The 24,115-nt window shown below is 39.2% G+C and overlaps 2 protein-coding genes across 2 annotated transcripts; both read right to left on the bottom strand.

The window, feature by feature from the left end:
- Positions 1 to 3,485: 3,485 nt before the first annotated feature.
- Positions 3,486 to 7,956, bottom strand: LOC112167549. Its single transcript, XM_024304579.1, has 6 exons — positions 7,780 to 7,956; positions 7,417 to 7,665; positions 6,049 to 6,990; positions 3,864 to 5,946; positions 3,616 to 3,710; positions 3,486 to 3,521 (listed from the first exon to the last, which is right to left on the bottom strand). Exons 1-6 carry the CDS (start codon positions 7,954 to 7,956, stop codon positions 3,486 to 3,488), a joined length of 3,582 nt encoding a protein of 1,193 aa, XP_024160347.1.
- Positions 7,957 to 20,707: 12,751 nt separating this feature from the next.
- Positions 20,708 to 23,268, bottom strand: LOC112178521 (cytochrome P450 704C1). The gene is made up of 5 exons (XM_024316659.2): positions 22,702 to 23,268; positions 22,129 to 22,413; positions 21,500 to 21,832; positions 21,175 to 21,375; positions 20,708 to 21,095 (listed from the first exon to the last, which is right to left on the bottom strand). The coding sequence occupies exons 1-5, from the start codon at positions 23,221 to 23,223 to the stop codon at positions 20,904 to 20,906; spliced, it is 1,533 nt and encodes a 510-aa protein (XP_024172427.1). The 5' UTR covers positions 23,224 to 23,268; the 3' UTR covers positions 20,708 to 20,903.
- Between the last annotated feature and the right edge of the window lie 847 nt (positions 23,269 to 24,115).

The following is a 24,115-nucleotide window of genomic DNA, read 5'->3' as shown; positions in this document are numbered from 1 at the left end:
TATCATTCTCAAACATCTCCTCAACAGGAGGAATCCTGCCCCTACCTCGAGTTCTACCCCTGCCTCTGGGTCTACCTCGACCCCTCGCTCTGCCTCCTTGTGAATCTATCACCTAAAGAGCATAGCAACACGTGGTTAACACCTGTATAACTCTCAACACAAGCACAAGTCAATGCTATCATCAAAGCAACCACAACACTACGTCAGAGTATACAATTTCCACTCCCTACGTCAATCCCACGTTAAATCTAAAGGTCCTCATTCCTTAAAAGACTATAACTCCTAGAAGCTACCTTAAGCTCCTACACTTTGTTCACTGAGCCAACACTACCCTGAAGACACACATTTCAACACTCATTGCATACCCAATGACTATATCAATATCGAAGAGCATCGGATGGGGATCCGCTGCAGACGGGCCATCACTCGAGGAGTATTGATTGTCACAAAATATGCACCTTACGCTCTGATACCAAACTGTCACGCCCCTGATTTTACACACATGAAAATCGATATATATAATCCCATAATTATACATGCGTGAACGTTCAGTCATCAATACAAAATACCTGAAATCTTTTTCCCTTTAAACCAAGTACATACTGATGCACTGAACCCTCAAAGTTAATATACACTCGCTCCATAGAGTTATATATTACACAAGCTTACGAATTAAATTGTCAACAACAAAATAAAACGTAAATGCTCCTCAGAGCTCACTACAAGCGGAAGTCTTAATAACGGTAAAGTCACAAAATTGGCTTCCTACCGTAAAGCTGCTAGCTCGCTGCCTCAGATTTCAGCCACGATTACCCTGACCTGCAGGATTAACCCTTACACAGTTTGAATGGTGTATCGGGTTGCCACACAACAAACCCAGTAAGCTTTTGCAAGCCCGTATGAGTAACTCAAACCACACACAACTCACACCAATCACGAGAATAACTCACACGAATCACGTTTAAATCAATAAACAAATCACGGGATAAACCCACACAAATCACAAGATAAACTCACACGTTTAAATCAATAAACAAATCACGTTTCAATCAAGAAACAAAGCACGGGATAAACCCACACAAATCACGTTTAAATCAATAAACAAATCACGGGATAAACCCACACAAATCAGGTTTAAATCAATAAACAAAACACGGGACAAACCCACACAAATCACGAGATAAACTCACACGTTTAAATCAATAAACAAATCACGTTTCAATCAAGAAACAAAGCACGGGATAAACCCACACAAATCACGTTTAAATCAATAAACAAATCACGGGATAAACCTATACAAATCACGAGATAAACTCACACGATTCACGTTTCAATCAAGAAACAAAGTTTGGGATAAACCCACACAAGTCACGTTTAAATCAATAAACAAATCACGGCGGACAGACTAGAGCTCTAACTGATCCTATTCACTAACCCGGCCAAATGCGTGAAGTCCCGATTTTCCCACCCACGATCACATTTCGTGACCCACGATCCTCAACTCGTAAGTCTTTGGACCCACGGTATAAATACCAAAACATTTAAAGGAGTCACAGTGGACCCAAAATGTTACACGAATCTAAACTGAAAGATTCCCCGTAGTTGACCCCTATCAATTACTCCCGGTATAAAACCCATATTTAAATTAACCACCCGCGAACTAAAATGTTCCTCAAATACACAAATCACAACGCTTTTCAAAACAAATCGAAATCAACATTTCCACAATCATTTGTTTTCCAAAAGCCACAACCCAAAACAATAAAAAGCATCATTTCATGCATATTGTTTTCAAAATCCACAAACCACCAAAACATATATATTTCACGTAAATATATATATATATATATATATATATATACGTAGTCATCCGCTCAGGAATGCCTACTAATACCAACTATAGTTTGTAGTTAACTAAATAACTCTCAAAACAATATGGTGAACCTGTTCGTGAATGAACATCGTGAGATTACTCACCTCGAACTCCCGCTGCGTCTTCAATACAGAACAAAGCAGCCAAACCACCCAAAATTGCTGTCCAAAGAATACCTCGTCACGTACCTAAGGAATTACAGCTCTGATTCAGTCAACGAATCACAAGGAATAATGTTCGAAACCCTAAATCAAACCAAAATTCCCAAGGTGATGCCAAATGAGGCGAAACCACATCCGAGACCACCCAATGTCCCCGGAATACTTATACGATCGATATGTCAAAATCACAAGTCGATCGGATGCTCAAATCCTCACGGATCAATAAAACAACCGGTATGAAACCGTAAAAATCATAACAAATCCATTCGAACTCCAAAATTTGCATATTATATATCGAAACACTTGTATCAACGAGTAGAACATATATAATACCAAAAACAGTTCCTTAAGTGGCCGGAACACCGCCGGAACGCCACCACAGGTGGTGGCGCACCACCGCCGGCCAAAACTCAATATTTCACAAAACTCCCAACATCAAAGTTCTTCATCTAAGCATGCTTGTGAACTTTCATAACTAACTCGAAGTCAGAAAACAAGCATAAAGGGTCAAAAACTACCTCACAAGCTGTGAACAGTAATCCACTCTAAGTTGAACCAAGTTTTACGTGAATCGATCCAAACAACCACCAAGGATTGACCAAGGAGGCTGCTCTGAGCTCCCCAAGCTCAACTTGAAGCCCTGCCGACGTCGGAGATCGGAGAACCGATCGGATCCGAATACACTCAACTGCGCCGCCGTGGAGGAGAATCGGCGCTAGAGGACACCAGAGGGACGACCAGACGGAGGAGACGATCCTATCTGGAAAGTTTCGTCGCCGGAGACCGTCGCAGTTCGCCTGAAAAGCCGGGTCCGGGTTGGGTCAGTCGAAAAACTCAGACACTGAAGGTGCAGCCAAGGGAGAAGAGAGAGAAAGAAAGTTTCCAAAAACAGAAATGAGGAATTATGAAGATATTTCCGCAGAATTCCTATTTATACTAAATTGGAAACTTCTTCCAATAGCCATAACTTCCTCATACGAACTCCGATTTTCACGTTCTACATGTCCACGAACTCGTATCGACGCACTCTACAACTTTTGTGAAGGAAGTTTTCAGAGAATCCCAACGAATAAAAAGTCAACCTTGAACCCCCCTAAAGTGGCGCCTCCTAAATAATTATTCGCCCGAAACACTTCCGCTCCATCCACGAGCCACGAAATCGTCCAATAACCATAAAATTAATTCCGGAAAAATCCTCAGAAAATAATTACGAATTTCCGGGGCATCACAATTTTCTGCTATAAGATGCCAAAATAACATGAATTAAGCCATTTTGATACATCAAACAAACTTCAATGGATTCGCCGGCCATATACAATTTTATAAGCATTGAAACAAACTTCAATTGATTCACCATAAGTTGGAAGAGAGAATAGGATGTACCTCTCTCGCCATTGCTTGCCTATACGGCTTGGCAAGGACTTTGCTATTTCAGAACATTTCTTGTTCCCCTACTTTGCAACTAACTTAATTATTAGATCATCTTCCTGCAAGTTGCAGCATAAAATTTAGTCACAATGATTTATTACAATTACTAGCAGAAACATTGCTTTTAAGAGAGATAATATGAACTTAACTCACCTCTTTATTCCAAAATCCTTTAACAAGATCAAGTGAGATGAGTTTCTGCCAGAGGTGAAGGCACTGAACATCTGTTCTGCCACGAACACATTCAACTGCATGGAATTTATAAGTTTGTTAAATCAACATAGGCCTACACAACATCCTCCAAGCTCAGACATAACTAAGACAAAAAAACCAAACATCTTGCACTTCTTTTTTTTTGAGGTAAAAGGTACTGAAATTTCATTAAGGTGAAATGGAGTTACATTCTTTCATGACTAGATCATGAATACAAGCAGGAGGTAAGACCTCCCATGTTTCACGATGAGGTGCTTCATAAGCATAACTAGCTAATCTGTGTGCAATACTATTGCACGATCTAGGTGCAAATACAAGTTTCACACCATGCATAGAACTAATTTTGGTTCTAATGTCTAGAACCATATTACTAAGTTCAGAGAGATCTTCAACATCATTGTTAATACATTGGACTGCTAAGAGACAGTCCGCTTCCACTTCCACCTGCTGCAGTTGCAAAAGTTCAACATATTTCAGTCCTTCCATAATGGCACAAAGCTCAACTTGCTGTGCAGAATTTGCATGAAGCACCGGTTCTGCAAAAATAGTCTGAAACCGACCATGTGAGTCTCTAAGCACTCCTCCAACTCCCCCATGAGAAGCATGTGCCCCAAAAGCGCCATCAACATTGAGCTTGGGGATGCTTTCCAGTTTCCACCTCTGCACAACCTTCTGGACCCGACCATTCGGATTGTCTCTAGCACGTTTAAACTCTATGAACCATGTAAAGCAGCCCAACATAATGTCAACGGAGGTCTGTACCTTATCCTCCCATAGTTTCAAGTTGCGGTTCTTCCATAATCCCCAGACAATCATGAGTAGTTTTTCAAACAAATCAGTTTTAAGACTCAAAGATTGTTCCAACATCCACTCTTTAAAGTTTGGATGTGGTAAGCTGTTATGCAAAGAGAAGGGAGTACCCGAGAGAATGGTTTGTGCTGTAGGACATTTACAAAAGAGGTGTGCACTGCTTTCAATTCTGTAATTACAGAGTAAGCAACTCACAGCTCCTTCATATCCCTTCTTGAGAAGTTGCTCTCTAGTAGGCAGAATGTCATTACATGCCCTCCAAACACAAATTTGTACCTTCCCTGGAACCTTAGCCTTCCATAGACGCTTCCAAAGCTCCAAGTAAGGGTCTCCATGAGAAGTAGATGTTAACACATGGCCTAAAACTTGTTGCCTTGCAATCCAGTACGTACTTTTTATAGTGAAGGAACCTTTTTTCTCTGGGTTCCAGCTTAATTGATCGGGAGTAGCAACCTGCCTAAGAGGTATGCATAAGATGCTATCTGCCACATGAGGAAGAAATAGAGATTGTATAGTTTCCCTTTTCCAAGTTCTTGTATGGGGATCAATCAGCTCCGCTACATGAACAAGCTCCATGTTATCCGGTTTTTGTATCATGTATCTTGGACAGTGAGGCACCCAGTTATCCTCCCATAATTTGATCTGTGTACCATCACCCACTCGCCATATCGCACCTGCCAATAAAAGAGGTCTACTTTCCAGAATACTCCTCCATGAATATGAAGGTGCCGTACCCAGATCTGCTTCCCAAAAAGAACAGTTGGGAAAATAACGTGCTTTGTAGACTTGAGCAATCAAAGAAGTAGGTTTAGTAAGCAATCTCCATCCCTGTTTAGCAAGCATTGCAAGATTATAGGCATAAATATTTTTGAACCCCATGCCACCTTCATGCTTAGTCAAGCACAATTTTTCCCAACTTCTCCAATGTATTTTCTTTTTCTCATCTGTGGCACCCCAAAAGAAGGACGCACAAAGCTGATGAATGTCATCACACAAGATCTTTGGAAGAAGGTAGCAGTTCATAGCATAAGTAGGCATCACTTGGGCCACGGCTTTGGCTTTGATAAGAATTTCTTTTCCGGCACAACTAAGGATTTTAGACTTCCAATTCACCAACTTTTTGGACACCTTATCCTTCAAGTATTGGAATCGTTTCGTTTTGGACCTCCCAACCCTCAATGGTAATCCAAGATACCAATCATGCTCCGAAACACATTTCACTCCCAAGATGGAATCCAAAGTGAACTTCAAAGCAGGTTGAACATTATTGCTAAAAACCACACTACTTTTAGCAAAGTTTACCTTCTGACCAGAGGCACGTTCATAAATGTTGAGAATACCTTTAAAAACTGTACATTCTCTTATGGTAGCTGCACCAAAAAGAAGACTGTCATCTGCAAAGAAGAGGTGATGGAGTACTGGAGCTTGAGGACTCATCTTTAAACCCTTGAAGGTGCCAAACTGAACCGCTTGAGAGATTAGAGCAGATAATCATTCGGCACAAAGGATAAACAAATAAGGTGAGAGTGGATCCCCCTGACGGATACCTCTGGTAGGACGTACAGTAGGAGAGGTTTCACCGTTTACCAAAATAGCGTAGCTTACAGAAGTCACACATGACATCACCATGGAAACCCACCGCGGAGCAAATCCTAACTTGGTGAGAATGGCTTGCAAATATGTCCACTCAAGGCGATCATATGCCTTACTAATATCAAGTTTGAGTGAAAAGAAACCCTCCTCTTGGGACCGAAGTTTATACATAAAGTGTGCTACCTCTGTGGCAACCAGGGTGTTGTCCGAGATTAATCGACCAGGAACATAAGCACTTTGCAGTGGTGAGACAATATTGGGCAACCATTTTTTGAGTCTGTTAGCCAGAACTTTGGAACAAATTCTATAAATAACATTGCATAAAGCAATAGGACGAAAATGAGCTGCCTCAGTAGGGTTCTGAATCTTCGGAATTAAGCAGATGTGAGTGAAGTTGGATTCCTGCCAAGCTTCACCTTTCTCCAAAAAGTTTCTGATAGCCAAACAAACGTCATATCCAACTATATGCCAATATTTCTGATAAAAGAAAGGGGACATACCATCCGGTCCAGGACTTTTCGATGGGTGCATTTGGAAGAGAGCAGCTTTGATTTCATCATCAGAATAAGGCAAGGCAAGGTCATCATTCATGGCAGTTGTAACTTTCAATGGTGTAGCCCTGAACACCTCAGAGATAGCCTCATCATCAATTGTATCCGAGCAAAAAACTTGATTGTAATAATCTGCAAGCAGCTGTCGCAGAGCTATAGGATTAGTCTCCCAAGTGCCATCAAGAATTTGGAGACCCTTAATCGTGTTTTTATTTCTTCGTTGTGAGGCTGCCCGATGAAAGTAGGCTGAGTTACGATCACCATCTTTTAGCCATAGAGCCCTTGACCTCTGCCTCCAATAAGTCTCTTGGAGTGCAAGCAATTGACTTTGCTTGAGATGAAGACGTCGTTGTTCTTCATACTGGTCCGGAGAGTAAGGTTATTTCATGAGTGCAAATAATTTTTGTTGAACATCATGAAGCTCTGCCTTCTGCTACTGCTTATCAACCTGATGCCATGTAAGGAGTTGACGTCCCGCATTTTGAATCTTCATACCTAGTTGTTGTAATACATTACCAGTGAGAGGTGTAGCCCAATTTTGTTGAATGATGGTGTGGCACTGCTCTTTTCCAAACCAACCTTCTTCAAAACGGAACTGTTTGGGTCTCCATGTTGGAGGGCTCGGATCAGTCCTCACCTCTACAAGTAATGGATTATGGTCCGAATCAGATGGTGGAAGTGTGATAACCCGACTGAAGGGGAACCTGTTCCTCTACTGCATTGATTGGAAACCCCGATCTAATCGTTCCTTAGTGAACTTATTTGACCAGGTAAAGCGGCATCCCACAAATCCCATCTCCAGAAGACCAGCGTTCATCATAGTTTGTTGGAACACATTCATAGCTGCTGCAGCCTTAGGGGGACCGCCTGACTTGTCTGCCCTACACCAGACCTCATTAAAGTCCCTGACCATTAGCCACGGTAATCCACAGTTTTCACCAGCAAGCTGTGCAATGAGGTTCCATGTTTGACTACGCACCCCTCTAGCTGCAAATCCATATATGCCAGTGAAGCGCCAAGATTCTACATGCCCAATCTCAGAGACAATAGCGTCAATATGATGAAAAGATGAGGTGTGTATAGCAACATTGAGATGATGACTCTATAACAGTGCAAGTCCTTGACATTCAGGCTGTTTGGTAATACAGACGTTGCCGGCAAAGCCAAGCCTGTTTGTAAGGGAATCGATAAGTTGCTGTTGAGCTAGGGTTTCGGAGAGGAAGATGAGTTGAGGGCGTTTAGCTTGAACCATGTCAATTAGCGCCCTTTGTGTTTCAGTGTTGGTGATGCCTTGACAATTCCAGACGAGAATGTTGCCTTGCCACATGGTGGTAGAGGTGGCTGTGCTTAGCAGCTGCGCACAAGGACTAGGCGGCGCTTAGGGCGTCGTTGAAGACTAGGTTGAGAGGAAAACTCTCCTTTTTTTTTTACACAATCGCTCTGTTTTGAGGCGTTAGTGGATAAATTCAACATCTTGCACTTTGTATTTAAGAAATTAGTCATAATTGCAGCTTCAAAAGCAAAGCATAATGTTAATGTGAAATGAATAGAGTCTGATGCGGATACACACCGATCCTTTTCCAGTTTTTGCCATTGTACTTCTCAACAGCATCTACTAGAATTCTGTCTTGTAAACAAGATGATAAGATCATCAATATTCGATGAAATTTGAAAGTAAAAAAAAATAGAAACTAAAGCTCCTCTCACACAATTTGAAGTAAAAACATAGATCAAGACCAAAAAGATACTCAATCCTTATTGACTGCATCATCTGCTTCTTCCGAGATAAGCTAATTAGATGCATGTAGTAAGTTGTCCATATAAAATATCAAATAAACCATGTGTTTTTCGTATACTTTTTGTTTTTTTCCAGGAAGAAGCAGTTGTCAATGTTATAGTAACAAAGTATTGACCCACATCTTATTAACAACTTGAACTTTTGGTAATAGTGATAAGCTAACAAATCTTAAGATGATATCAGAGAGAGCACAAGTTCATATCCTGCAATTGCAGCCCTCTGAATTTTTTAAGAGGATTGTTAAGAGTCTATTGTCCCACCACCATCTAATGATCCAAGCTGGTTTTAGAAATAGAGTTAACAAACAAATACATTCTATAGTATGGGCATGGGATCTTGTGTTCGAATATTAGCAAGTGCAAACCCCATGGTCTATAGAGGACCATGTGAAGACCAACCAAGATGTTAGAAACATAAAACGATAAAATTAGTATTGTTCCTACTACATTCTTGTAGGTTGACTTTTGTAAACAATCATTGAAAGAAAAGATAAGGACAAAAAAATTTAAGAGACAATGATACCAACACTATCCCCAAAAGAAACAAATGATGCATCCATATCTAAATAACTGAGATATGACCAAAGTATCTGCTTTACAGCCTGCTCATTCATTTCTCATGACCTCTGGGATATGATCAAACCACTGAAACCAGCATCCTTCAAGTTCCTTCTGAAGGCATTCACGAGACTGCTGGTATGAGGCCTGTCCAGATAAACTAGAACATATAAAACTTTAGAAAATTTGGGAAATGTAACTACATGAAAGACAAGATCATGAGGGTAAATGTGCATTTCAAACAAAGATCTAATCCTGCCTCAAAGACCAGTCAGTCTACGTCAAACTCTGTATAAGTTTATTGGCTATATATAGGTCAGAGAAACTCAACCTTAAGGTTTGTAAATCTGAAGCTTTAACAACCTGCTCACTGAGTAGAGAAAAACTAAATAAAAATAAACTTTTTTTTTTCCAAGACAAGTTCCTATGCCTAAGAAAAATAAAGAACCAAAATTATCTTCTTTTGTTCATCACTAGTTCACTACAATCATTGATGGAAGCTGAGAACAAGAAGGGAAACTGCTAATACACGACCTACTAGTAATGGTTTGTATTAGTATAGAGAAAGGTGTTGACTTGCTAAAACCTTCAATAATGCATTTAAAATCTGTAAAATGAAAATTCAGTTCATTATAACACTGAACGCCACATTAAATTAGGATACATTGGCTCAGAGTTTAAATAATTAAATTTTGCTGACTAAAAATACTTAATAAATAGAGATATATGATTTAGGCAAGAATGATCAAAGATGCCCTATACCTGATCCCTATATATCACAAAGATATTTTTGGTATTTCCATCTGCTGCATGTTAAGAAACAAAAAGAATATTATGAATTTCCAAATGCATATACAAGGTTTCAAAATCCAAAACACTCAAAATCCAGGTGCTCTAAAACTATGTTCCTCTGAATTCATGATCCCATAAGAAGAGGACTTGATACAAGGTATAAGATGAGGGGAGGACACCAAGCTGCCCTTCACCTCCATATCCCCATCCCCACACCTGTCCCATATCTGAACTTTGGGAAATCAGAATACATCATATGTCAAGCTTTACATAATAGAGCTTCAAGCATCTAACTTAATACCATTCCAGACGGAGTTCGTACTTTACTGATCCTAATACAAACACTCTTCCATTTCAAAATTTTGGATAAACCAAATTCAAACCTGCATAAACCAAATATAAACACTCTTCTGAGTAATGAATCTCTACAAATAAACTTAAAATTCAATTTCACCAATCAATCCTCAATTGAACTAACAGTAAAAACAAACAACAATTCCTCCATAGTTGCAAAAGTAAATTATTCAAAATTACCGCAATTCAACTAGCAGATAACAAATGTTTACCTACGTGCCCCACTGGCCTTTCAAGCAAGAGCTGGAGTCAATGGCGCCATCCCTGCCGAACAACAAGGCCCTGAGGTTGTCGATCTCGCGCTCGTCTTAGATGTAAATATTGAGGTCAACGATGGGCGCCGTAGAGGTAGGCCAGAGTGTTGTTCCTAGCCGAATATTTGGAGTGGTAATTAGGGATGTAAAACAAGCCCCAATCACAGAGATGCAGAAGAAATCCCCAATCTAAGCAGATGCAGAACCCTAAATCTAATCATAATTACTCGCAATGACAGACCCATAACCCATTTCAATTTCTGTAAACAAACTGTTTGTTGGAGAGAGAGAGAGAGAGGTTCACGAGAGAAGACTGAGAGAGTGGGTTCACGAGAGAGAGCACTCTGGTCAAGAGTCCGGGCTATCTGTTGAGAGAGGACTAAAACGACCTCATACTTGGTAGATATCTCGCTTGGGCATGTGGGAAGCGGAAAGCGAAACCCTTAATATGTTGTACTCCCAAACCAATCCAATATAGGGTTTGACTAAAATGAAGCCAAAACAAAACCCACATACGCCGGAGCAAATATTCTCCCCATTTTGATTTCTAGGGTTTCAAGAAATTCGCAGCAAATGGGTTTGATTTCTAGGCTGAAAAGAAACAAAACGGTGTAAGTGGTTGGCTAGGTTTTGATTTCGAGCTTATGGGTTGCTGGTTGGAGGGAGCAAATGGGGCTGTTTTGGAAGGAGTCACAGTGGTCGTCGGGTTTGGTGGGAGTTCCTCATTTAGGTTTCAATTAAGTTGTTTGGTGGGAAACTTCAATTTATATCAAGTTTCTCCAACAACAGATAAATAAAGCACTGTTGTGTGAGTACATAATAACAAAGCAGGCTGGGAGGGAAATTTTGCCGCCTATGCCTACATAGGTTTCATAAATTAAAACTTTGCCACGCTGTGCAACTTGCTTCCATGCTCAGACAACAGAACCATGATAATCTATTGTACAAATTTGTGCATCTTACACTAGGTGTACCAAGTAGGATTTCTCAAAGTTCATACAACATTTCATTGTACAACAGATTAAAAAAAACTGTTGTGTGATAGTTCAAATTCCATTCTGGTGAGCTCGTTCTGGGAGGGAATTATGTGCTCATTTCCCTCAATTCTAGGCCTCACATTTACATAATAGACAGTTCTAAACTCAGTTGTGTAATATCTTCCTAAAAAAAAGTTTTCAATTTGCTTACATTCACACAACAGAAACATATTTGTACAGTTGTATGATAGAGTTTGTGTTAACACACAATAACAGATTTTTGTTTTGTTGTGTGATGAGTTGTGTGTTTCGATTTTTGTAGTAGTGCAAAACTGTGTTTTCCCAAGATCTTTCATCTCAAATTCAGATTTTAAGTATTTAGCAGTTTCCTTTAACTCATCTAGAGTTCCAATTAGGTTCATGTCATTGACATAAACTGCTACACTTGCAAATCCGGAACTTGTTCTTTTAATGAACACGCATGGGCATATTTCATTGTTAATATATCCATTCCCAATCAAGTAGTCACTTCGACGATTATACCACATCTGTCTGAATTGTTTTAATCCATATAGTGAGCGTTTTAATCTTATTGAAAATGCGTTCCATGGTTTACAGCCACTTGATTTGGGTAATTGAAGTCCATCTGGAACCTTCATATATATCTCTAAATCTAGATCCCCATAGATATATGCTGTAACCACATCCATAACCTGCATGTCAAGTTTTTCAGAAACTACCAAACTCACAAGGTAGCGGAACGTTATAACGTCCATTACGGGAGAATATGTCTCCTCGTAGTCGATTTCAGGGCGTTGTGAAAAACCTTGCGCTGCGAGGCGGGCTTTATATCTAACCACCTCATTTTTCTCATTACGCTTTCTAACAAAGACCCATTTATGGACAACAAGCTTTATATCTGGGGGTGTCTGCGTTATAGGCCCAAATACCTGTCTCTTTGCTAGTGAATCTAATTCAGCCTGGATTGCATCTTTCCATTTAGGCCAATCCGCTCTTTGTTGACATTCTTCGACAGAGAGAGGTTCGATATCATCATATTCTATAATTCATTTCGCAACATGATATGCAAACGCATTATCAATAGCAATAGAATTTCTATCCATCATTTCATGTACACTAGTGTAATTCATGGAGATCTCCCTATTCTCTGGAATTGGTTCTAACATTGGAGCGTCCCTCAATGATGTCTCTTAGACATAACCATAATCCGGAATATTCTTATGAGATAGATTATTTACATCGATGATTAATGGATTATTTTGTGTCAAACTCACTTTCTTTCTTGGGCGAGAATCCATCGAATCTTTGGGCCTCCCGCGCTTCCTGGCAGGAGCCGTGGGCCTAGCCACATCGTCACCATGGGAGGGGACGTTGGCACCATGCTCAGGTGCCCTTGAGATGGCGTCATGTTCTCTAATTTTAGGTACATCAATCCTTTCAGGCACGTTTGCAGCAGGTATATGTGATCTCGTCACTTTAGCGATATCAGAAAACGCATCAGGCATCGATTCTGCTACATTCTGAAGATCGAGAATTCTCCGCACTTCAATTTCGGACTATGCGGTTCGGGGATCAAGATGAGACAAAGTTGGGACAGACCACGACAATTCCTGTCATTCCTGTTGAACATTAATGTTCTTATCTCCCCCTAACGATGGGAAGACTGTCTCATCAAAGTGACAATTCGCAAATCTAGCGGTAAAGAGATCACCTGTCAAGGGTTCTAAGTAGCGGACAATAGTTGGAGAGTCATATCCAACATAAATGCCTAATCGTCGTTGAGGACCCATTTTGGTGCTCTGTGGCTGCGTAATTGGCACATAAACTACACACCTAAATATGCGTAGATATGAGACATCAGGCTCATATCTAGTCACCTTTTGGGACACAGAAAAGGGTTGAGTGGTAGTGGGCCTTAGACGAATAAGCACAATGCAACATTGCATAGCCCCAAGCTGAATGGTATATTGATTGCACGCATTTATATGCATATAATTGTATCTAAAACACTAGAAATAAGCTAATACTTGAGCCAATTATAATGTAGTTAATCTAATTTGATTTGTTGTGTAGGAAATAAGCGGAATTGCAGTAATCGAGAGAAAATGGTAGAAAAGTGGAGTAAATTGGAGTTTCCGACAAAATGATGAAATAGTAAAGCTTGGTCAACCGTGGTCAATGTCATCGAAGGAGTGGGATCTAATTGCTTCCGGTAATCTGTCTGAAAATACATGGAGACGAGTGAGAAGAAAATGGAAGAAAAAGGAGGAAAGAAAAATAGAAAAGAAGAAGAAGAAAATTGGTTTTAGTTAATCAATTATTTGATTAATTAATCAAACCTTTGATTAATCAATCAAAGTCAGCCATCATCCTTCAATCATGCACGTGCTGTGTAGCTAGCTAAGCAAGGAGAGAAAGAAAAAAATAAAATTCTTTTCTTCTAACCAATCACACACTGCCACCTATCCCCTGTTTTATCTCATTTCTCTCCCAGCCACATGTCTTTTGCCATCCTGATTCTATTCTCTCTTTCGGCTTACACAGACCACGACCTAATATATATATATATATATATATATATATACACACACACACATTCCTACAGCAGCGGAGAAGCTATTCACACACACCCCATTCTATATCCTCTTCATTCCTTCTTCTCAACAGCCGCACACTCCACTAAACCCCAGATCCCCTTTCTCCAATAGTGCCACAGGACACACCACCACCCACCTCCATTTATCATTCATTCATTCCTTCCCATTTTCTCTCACCCATCACCTCACACCCTCTCCTCTTCTCTTCTTTTCTCTAATTTCAATCTTTTGGGATTAGACACTCAAGGCCTCAAGAGAATCATCATCAAGAGTACTACACCTTAATTTGGGTAGTTGGGTAAAGAAATTGCTTGATTCACACTAGCTCATAGCTAGAAATGACCAAGCTAACTCTCCCCTCTCTTCCTTATTATCTATTTCATAATTTTTATATACTTTTGTTGATGGATTCTTGTATGGGTTGTGAGTAGTTCAATTTTGGGAGTTAGGGTTGTGAAGCCCTAACTCATCTTGTATAAATATTGATGTTTTAATTTTAATAAATGCAATTTCCATTGTGTATGCTTTAAATCCGAATTTATTGGTCCTTAGAAGCATGTTTCTAGGCTTTGTCACCCTTTGAAATTATGTTGTGGGCAATTGTGATGAATAGATTGATAAATTGACAACTTATTGGTCTTGTTGCATCTAGGATTTAAGTGTGGTGACCATAAGCTAGCTTAATTGTAGCTAAGCTTGGTAGCTTAATTGTAGCTAAGCTTGCTTGGGTCTCTATTATCTTGCTCTCTAGGCCTCTAATTTTGGATATTGCGGCCTTAACCAGCGTAATGCCCAAAGTAGAGAGTTGATTGTGGCCCTAACCGGCATAATCGATACACCGAAAGGATAATTGGTTTAGTAGCCTTAACCGGTACTAGATACGGGACTCAACACATATAGGAAATGCATGCATTTGTGAAATTGGTATCGATATTTGCAAGAGAGTTAGTGTGAATCACCCAACACTTCCATGTTTCCATTAATTTGAAATCCGAATTTAATTTCTTGCTTGATAATTAGTTGTTTGCTTTTATTTTAGTTTGCATTTAATTTAGTTAATTCTCCATTCAAAACTCCCAAGCAAAATTCTACCTTCCATTGTGCATAACTCATTTGGGCTACAAGTTGGTGGCTTTGATTAGGCTTAGTGTGAGCTAAGCCGAGCATTGCCGAGGCTTGGTGCCTTGTGAATATTATTTTACTTTATTTTATTTTTATTTTTCATTGTATGCTTTTGAGTCACTCTAGCGCCAATTACCTCGGTTAGGTCCAACACCTAATCCCCGAGGTACGATAATCAAGGTTTTAATACTTCCCTTACTTGACAACGATTCGTACGCTTGCGAGAGTTTATGAATCAAGTCATATATTTTCTTTAGTGTCATTTGCATAGGATGGTCTCAATCCTACTTTTTCTAAATAGCAGGCTTTGCAGAACGAACGATGGGCTTCAAAAACAACCAATGAGGATTTTGGTTGAGCCATGAAGTCACAATGGACTTTAGAAGTAGGAATGGGAGTCATATGAGCATAGGTGGCGTCAAAGCCACCCTCGGGCCGTAGGGGGACGGCTGCGCCGGCCGGTGATGGCAGGTTTTGTAGGAGGACGGCGCCATCAAGCGCAGGGGCTCCTTTGTGATCCAAAATCTTATTTTTACTTCTTTTCGTTCAAAAGAATGGATGTCCGTGTGAAGTCTTTAATATACGGATCATCATATCACGACCTGGGTGTCCCAAACGGTCATGCCAAAGCCTATTTGTGTTGGAATCCCATAAATCATCTCTCATAACATGATTGGATTCAATTATTCGAATAGTGGTTGCATACATTGCACCCACTAGATCGACACAATAGTTTCTCTAAGACTCATTTATGTCCTTAGTCATTAGAGGTGATGCAAAGAAACTCTTGTCCATTCTCACAATGTGTTTCCACATGAAAACTATTGGCTCTTATATCTTTGAAACTCAATAGGGTTCTTCCAGCCCTAGTAGCATAAAGAGCTTTGGTGATATTTATATTTGTGCCATTTGGCAACATAAATTGGGCTGGTCCTCTACCATGAATCAATTGAGATGATCCAGCCATTGTAGTCACAGAAGATCGAGTAAGCGTCATCCATAGAAAGAGTTGCCTATTTTGAAGAATAGTATGTGTAGTTGCACTATCAACGAGGCATTTTAGCTCTCAAGGAAACATACTGAAACATAATAAAGTTTGAAATTAAAATATGTCCAAGACATTGAATAAAATAAATTGAGACTTTATTAATAATAGCCAAAGATTACATCAAAGTTTCTTGACCAAAATCTAATAAAAAAAAAATCAAACTGTAGACGAATCGTAGTCACTCAATTTGTGTGGTAACTCCAATTTGGTTGTGACCAGGTAAGGAAAGGCGAGATTTTGGTGGAGCAATGCTCACTTTTAAAACCGTTCTCTCAGTTCAAGTCTTTCCTAGACATCACAATTACTCTGCTTGGATGAGCCTAGTGAGAAAGAGTTAATACAATAAGTCATTTTATTGATTTAAGGCATAATTGCCATTACATAATTCTTGGAAAATAAAAGACTATTCTAGATAGAAATCTGCGGCATTTTGTCTACATCTCCAGATTTAAAGTCTTCTTGAACTCGATGTCTTGATCACCATGATGCGGCTACCTTCTTAGGTACATTACAAATTCAGGTCCATTGATCAGACGTTCCATATCAGAAATAGACACCATAAAGATGATTCTCCCTTGATTGAGGCGCATTGGCGCAATGTGCATGGTCCCTAGGACCGGTGGCGTTGGAGAATGATGACCATGGCCGACGTTGGCTCCATGGTTTCCAACCCTTCTTCCCTAAAAAACATGCCTCCTACGGTCGTGTGATTGTCGCCTTGAGTGATTACCTTCTTGAGCATTTCGATTGTATGGATCACGACGTCGATGAAGACTTTCTTTAGCCATGGGATGATGCTCTTGATGGCTATCTTGAGGCCTATCAATTTCTCTGTTCACAAGTTTGTTGCCATGTCTTTCAGCAGTGGCTATAGCGTCAATGAGCTGTTGAAAACTTGTGATCCGTCTTGCATTTATATGAGTCCGAAATAAATGAGAGGACCTCATAGCATGGACGGGGAAGGTATTGAGGGTTTTCTCAATCAATTGGTCTTCTATGATCGTCTTTCCACAGAGACGCATCATTGCTCTGATGCGGAGAGCTTCCGAATAAAATTGCATGACTGTGTCAAATTCAGATAAGCGAAGATCATTCCATTCTGCTTCTATATTCAGACGGATGGAGTCACAAACATTTCCATAACGTTCACGAAGTGCTTGCCAAAGCTTTCTAGCGCTATCCTCATTTATGAACTTAAACTGGAGGTCATTATCCATGTGACGTTTCATGAAGGCGAGTGCCCTGGAATAATCGATCTCAGTTTGAGGGTCTGGAGCTGTTTCTGAAGGACAAAGCTCTTGGATTGTATGCAATAAATCGCGGGCAATAAGGTGAATCTCGACATCAACGTCCCATTTTAGGTACCTTTTGCTTGCATAATCCAATGGAACAAAATTGAGTTTGTTCACGTTTGACATCCTGAAAGATGAAACAAGAACAAGTTAGTTTCGGAGTCAATGCTTCCACGAAAACTAGTAATAAGATTTCGGAGCTATGTTACCAAGAAATCGATTTCCAAGAATTTTTGGATTAGACCGAAACAATAATGTTTATATGGTCATAAATCGATGCTTACCGACGCTCTTAGTCCCAAGTCTTACAAACGCTCTTAGTTGGTTTATAGCGTGAATCCCACGATTCCGCTTTCAAAGAATCGAACCCACATTATAAGAAAGGTGGGATGTAGAAGAAGGGAGGTTGCAAGTCCCCCGAGAAAAAGAAAAGAAATTTAAATTGCAAAAAGCAGGAACTTTAATTTTAAATACTTACTTGTTTGTTTGGAGCTTGAAACCTTGAAATCTTGGACTTGGGGATGATGTAGGTCGAATTGATGGAGAACTTTATGTGGCTGGTGATGCTTAGCTTGGGAGTTGCTTGTAGCGATGGAATGTGACCGAGAAGGTGTGACCGGTGGGCTGGTTGGCTGGCCGAGAGGGTTGCAAGTGCAGCTGGGATGTGTGGCTGTCCGAGAGGTGCTGCAGGGGTAGCAAACTGTTGTGTGGAGTTGTAAGGGGAAGGGAATGCAAGGTAGGTGAGGCGGAGGTGCGGCTAGCGCGGGCTAGGTGCAAGCAAAGTTCACGGTGGAGGGTTTGATTGTTGTGGTTAGGGCTCGTGCTAGAATGAGAGATTTGAGAGAGATTGATGAGAGAATTTTGTGTTTCATTATTGAGAATAGGAGCCCTATATATAGGGATTACAAAGTACATGTTCTAATGATACAAGGAAAACTATTCCGAATAGGACTAGGAATTCTAGAACCTTCTCTCCTATTATAATCATGGAACTAATCCTAGTTTGATTAGGCACACATAAGTCGATTTCCTTCAACATGAAAGATGAAAATGCTCCAACAGATCTGTCAAATCCTACGTGGATTTGACATTCCAATTCTCACAGTCAAATTTGACAGTTCTCACAGCTTTGGCAAATTGTTTCTTTTCATTTTTTAATGCCTCGAGTCCATCTCTTCTTCTCCCTCTTCCTTTTCTTCTCTCTTTCTTCCTACCCAGATATGTTCTTAGAATTTGGGCATCTGTTGATGATGAAAGAAAGAGATTAACCACTGCTCTATCAACAAAGATTGATGAGAGAAATCAAGCCATATAAAATCAATATTAAAAGTCGAATCCTAAGCTAAGAAATCAAGTCATCTGTTGTTGGCTTGTTGCCCATCAAAGAAGAAAAAAGATACCAAAAGAAGAAGAAGAACGAATATCAGAAGAGATAAAGAAGAAAAGTCAAATCATTTTCCTGCAGATCAACACCCAAGCTGAGAAATCAAGCCATCTGTTGTTGGCTTGTTGCCCATCAAAGAAGAACAAAGAAATCCAAAGAAGAAGAAGAATGAAGATCAGAAGAGATAAAGAAGAAAAGTTGAATCATTTTCCTGCAGACCAACACCCAAGCTGAGAAATCAAGCCATCTGTTGTTGACTTGTTGCCCATCAAAGAAGAAGAAAAAAACCCGAAGAAGAAGAAGAACAAAGATCAGAAGAGATAAACAGAAAGAGAAAAAATAGTTTTCTTTTCGTTATAAAAAAAATTACGAAAATAATAAAATAATATTAAAATATAACTAATTTGTTAGATAAAAAAATTGTCAAAAATGACCATGACACGTCATCCTTCAAATTCAAATTTGACCCAAGATTTTTGAATAATCCGTTAGAAATGCTCTTACAACATCAGCAATGTGGACCCCATTTTAGGTCCAAAAATTAAATTTATGGCCAAAATTAGATGAAATCAGCTACAATGGGTTGGAAAAATTTAAACTTTTTTAGTTTGAGACCCATAACTTGGCTCAAATTTGAGTCAAGGGAGGACCCAAACTGAATTGGAAAATGCAATTGGGATACAGAATAAAGTTTGGGTCCACCATTCCACCCACGTGCATCTCATTCCAGTTAGGTGCAATCGGTATAAATTAATTCATGCATGATTTGTTTTTTTTTTCTTAGCTGAAACTCATGTAAAGTTCATAATTTCATTGATATTTTTTAACTTTTCTGTTCCTTTGGTATAATATTTAATAAAGTTTTTATTTTTTGGTTACAAATAGGGCCTAGCAGACCCAAAAACGAAAAACAAAAAGACTAAGAACTGGAGTAAGCACTTCTTATTGCTCTAGACACAAAGGCTATGTCATCCAGGTAAGGTTGAGCAGCATGAATGGGAGTGTCATCAAGAGTAATGAAACCAAGCTCATGGTTAATACTATCTTTGGCCAAGGCGTCTGCAGTCATGTTGCAGTCTCTGAAATATGCCTAATATGAGCACACCCATGTTGTTCATGAGATTTAGGCAACCAGTCAGAAGAGAACCAAGAGGATGATTGTCAAGATCAGCACTCTGAACCAGCTGCACCAACACTAACATTTAATAAAGTTTCAACAAAATGAAATTTTTTTTTTCAAGATTCTGACCAAAGCTAAAAAAATAAATAAAAAAATAAATAAAAATAAAAATAAAAATTCTGACCAAAGAAAATTTCAGTATAGTTTTATTGTTGACCATTTTTGTTACCAAGGGAAAATAACATTTCAATTTATTTGCTTCATTTCTCCTTACACTAACCCATTCTTAAAGAAATTCATCATACTATGTATAAAGAACAAAATAAAAACAAAAAATTCATTTAAATTTGATACAAAATATAACTCTAGAATATGAGTATAAAACATGAGTCCTACACCATTGTAGAACAAAATAATTATAAGTCTTTTTAATACACTATTTAGATGGAATCATATCACCATTCCAGCAAAATTGGACCCAAATTTGAGTCTAAAATTTAAATCTCCACTGCTGATGCTCCTAGCGGGTGCTTAGTGTGACTTCACCAAATTAAACAAAATCAAGACAATCACACCTCATCAAAGAAAAATCACTCACAGACTAATCACTTTAATACCATACTAAGTTACAATCCTTCTCCTACAAGGCTTAGCATTTAGACAATAATTTTCATATCATTTGACTCTAAACATTGATTTAACCATTATGAAGAAGATGCAAACTATGTAAAAGAGAATACATACCATCAATGCCTGGAAATATTGTTGTAAAAGAAATATGTAAAACATGAAATGTAGGAGTTTTGTATTTATATCCGAATATACATACCATCAATATCTACCAAGATACAACCATGTTTACTATATCTTCTTGTAAACACATAAACAGAACAACAAAACTATTTGTTATCATTATCACAAATTGTAAACCCCGGGATTCTAACTATATAAGTACGTTTTATTTGTGCTTGGTCCTTGGAACTGCAAGCATAGGGAGAGAACCATGGATGTGAAGGGTGAACATGGTTCTGTAGGTGACATTTGTTGTTTCATCAGCCAATTTGAAGCGGAAGAAGTAAAGAAGAGCCGTTGTTACTATCTTCATCTGTCTGTAAGCAAAGTCCTTTCCTAGACAGATCCGAGGGCCTGCCTGCAAATAGCATAAGAGAATTTATTAGGGAGCGCTTCAGTGATTAAGATATGTGACAAGGAAAGAGCATGATACGGACATGAAATGTGACAAATTTGAAAGTTGATTCAGGCTGGAAAACTCCATTGTTGAGCCATCTTTCAGGTCTGAAATCCTCAGCATCTTGTCCCCAAATATAAGGCATTCTCCCCATGGAATATGCCATGTAGTTTATTCCGTCTCCTTTTTTCAGTCTAAAGCCATCAGGAAGAATGTCATCCTTCTCTGCACATCTCCCATCCTTAAAGCCAAAGACACAAACATATCAATCTGAGTTATTCACAGTGCCTTGTATGAAATTTAGATGCATTGACCTTAACTTCAATAAATGTAAAGTATCGAAGTGGAAATCTGAGTAGACATACCACAGGAACTGCAGGGTATAGCCTCAAGGTCTCTGTTAGTGTGGCATGAAGATAATGAAGTTGTTCAAGAGATGCATCAGTTATTTTCTCCACAAATGCATCAATGTCTACTTCCTGATTACCAATTACATCCCTCACTTCCTGTGCAACTTTTTCTTGCATGAGAGGGTGCTTGCAGAGCATGTAGAAGAACCATGACAGTGTGTTTGCACTGGTATCTTTCCCAGCAATCATAAAATTCAGAATTATGTCGCTTAGATATTTATCATTCATCTCCTCTGGATTCTTCTCACTCTCCAATAGAAACCTCGAGAGTATGTCCTCCTTGTCATTCTTCATAACATAATAGAATTCAAGACTACATAAATCTTTATTTGTACTATGGAAATCATGTAGACAAACAAATGGGACTGAAATATAGATATTGACACATGGGGCATGACTAACCATTTAAACAAAGATATCTGCAGCCACCAGGCAATCTTAAGTTGATGCATTAATTCATAAACCAATGTATTCAGAAATTGAAACTTCAAACAGAACAATTGAAGAACTTATAACGATATGCTTTCACTTTCAAACCCAGAGAGAACTAGCAAGAATGACAATGCAAAAGATATAAAACTTACACCATCTTTCGTCACAGCTAGCAATTCCCTCTTTCTCCTGATATGTTGGTACACAAAATCATGAATGACTTTGACATACCTTTTAAGGGTGGCCTCACAACCAATATTGAGAAACCTTTTCAATTGCCAGAATGGATCAACATATCGCCAATAGGTCAAAGCAGTTGACTCATCAAATGCCTTCATAAATTCTATCCCATCTTTGCTTGAACCCTCCAAGCAATTCAGTTCTATTCCAAACCCAACTTTGAATATTGAATCCAAGGTACATCTCATAAGCAAATCCTACAAATCCAGTGATAACATATGCAAAAAAAAAATGTAAATACCAATTTGCATCCTAAAAAGAGAAATTTTACAGTACATTAAAGCATTGGTACATCAAAGTTACAGTTAGACCTGACCATACAGCAGTAAGGTCATGCACTAGGAGATCAAGCTGAGCTAGTCGACCAGTACATAGAGGCATAGAGTCAGTCTACCTTTATATCAAATTAGTCTACTTGATGTATCGATAAATTGACGTAGGAACCTAAATTTGTACTTTTATGACCAAGAAGTGAAGTGACTGACCTGCATATCAAAAACTCCATTTGCAACAGAGTACTCAGAAATAACTTTGACCAATTTAGCACCATTTCTTCTGAAAACAGAACAGCTGAAATCCTTTAGAACTCTCGTCGAAAACTCGAAACTGGCAAGCTTCCTCTGCTGCTTCCATTTCTCTCCATCAGCAACAAATATTCCCTGGCCAAAGATATCAGACATAATACCCACATGGTAATCACCTCTTGTGTAATTGGCAAAGTTGGTTTTGAGAACATGCTCGACGTTTCGGGGGTCGGCGGTGTAGACTTCGCTGTGCTCCGGCGCGATGAGCCGGAAAGTGGGGGTGTCTCGGGCGACTTTGGTTTGGTGATCATAAAGTGTGGTGAAGTAGAGGAGCTGGTGGAAGACGGTGCCCTTTATAGGTGGGTAGTTTGGGTCTCTGAGGGATTTGCCGGTGAAGATTTTGAATGTGAGAAAAGACACGAAGGTGAGGAACAGAAGGAGTAACAGAAATGTGAATGTGAAGATGAAATTGAGGAAACCCATTTTTTCTGTTTTGGTGATTAGAAGCAGAGGCAGTCCATATGTAGGAGTGAAATGAGTGAGAAAGGACAGCGACACCCAAACAAGGGGAAAACCAAAAACCTATTTTTGGTAAATAGAAACCTCGGTAGCTCAAAGTCGAGGGTTCGAATACAAAATTATGGAAATTTTTGTAATTTAATCTTTATTGAAAATTAATTTAAGGGTTTTTGTCCATTTACCTTAATTCTAGGTATTTTTTTTTTCCACCTACCCTATTAAGTGTTTTTAATTCTCCTTACCCATGAAGACTTTAATAATAGTCTTTCCTAATACCCAATTATGTTTTTTTTTTTTAGATTATTTTACCCTCACCTTTTTGTTACATAAAGAGAGAGAGAGGCCACAGGAGAGTTCGTCGGAGTCTGGCCAACGATCGCCGGACTCTGGTCATCGGCCGCCACCCATTAGATTTCTCTGAAAACCTCGTCGGAGATCTCATAGGTTGCCGGAAAGGTCTATTACCCTCAAATAGACGTCTATTGCCTCCAATAGACTTCTATTGCCCCCAACAGAGGTCTATTGGGGGCAATAGAGGTTTATGAAACTTTGCCAGAAGTCCCCAAAGAGGTTGTTGGAGGTCTCATATGGGGGCGAAGAGGTTTCTTGCCCCCCCCCCCCCAAATAGACGTCTATTGTCCCCTAAAAGAACTTTCAGTTGCCGGAATGGGAACTGATCTCCATAAAATTAGACAAATAAAACTTTGATTAAGGAAAAATACGAGGAGATTACATCAATTTAAAACATTTTTTGCCCCCTAATAGACATCTATTGGAGGGTAATAAAACTTTTCTTTTTGCATAGAGCTAGTACTAACTTTAATTCTGGGATATAGCTACTAACTTTAATTTTGGG

Source organism: Rosa chinensis, chromosome 1 (genome assembly GCF_002994745.2).
Source record: "Rosa chinensis cultivar Old Blush chromosome 1, RchiOBHm-V2, whole genome shotgun sequence".
Taxonomy (NCBI): Eukaryota; Viridiplantae; Streptophyta; class Magnoliopsida; order Rosales; family Rosaceae; genus Rosa; species Rosa chinensis.
This window is presented reverse-complemented; position numbering and strand designations above follow the sequence as displayed.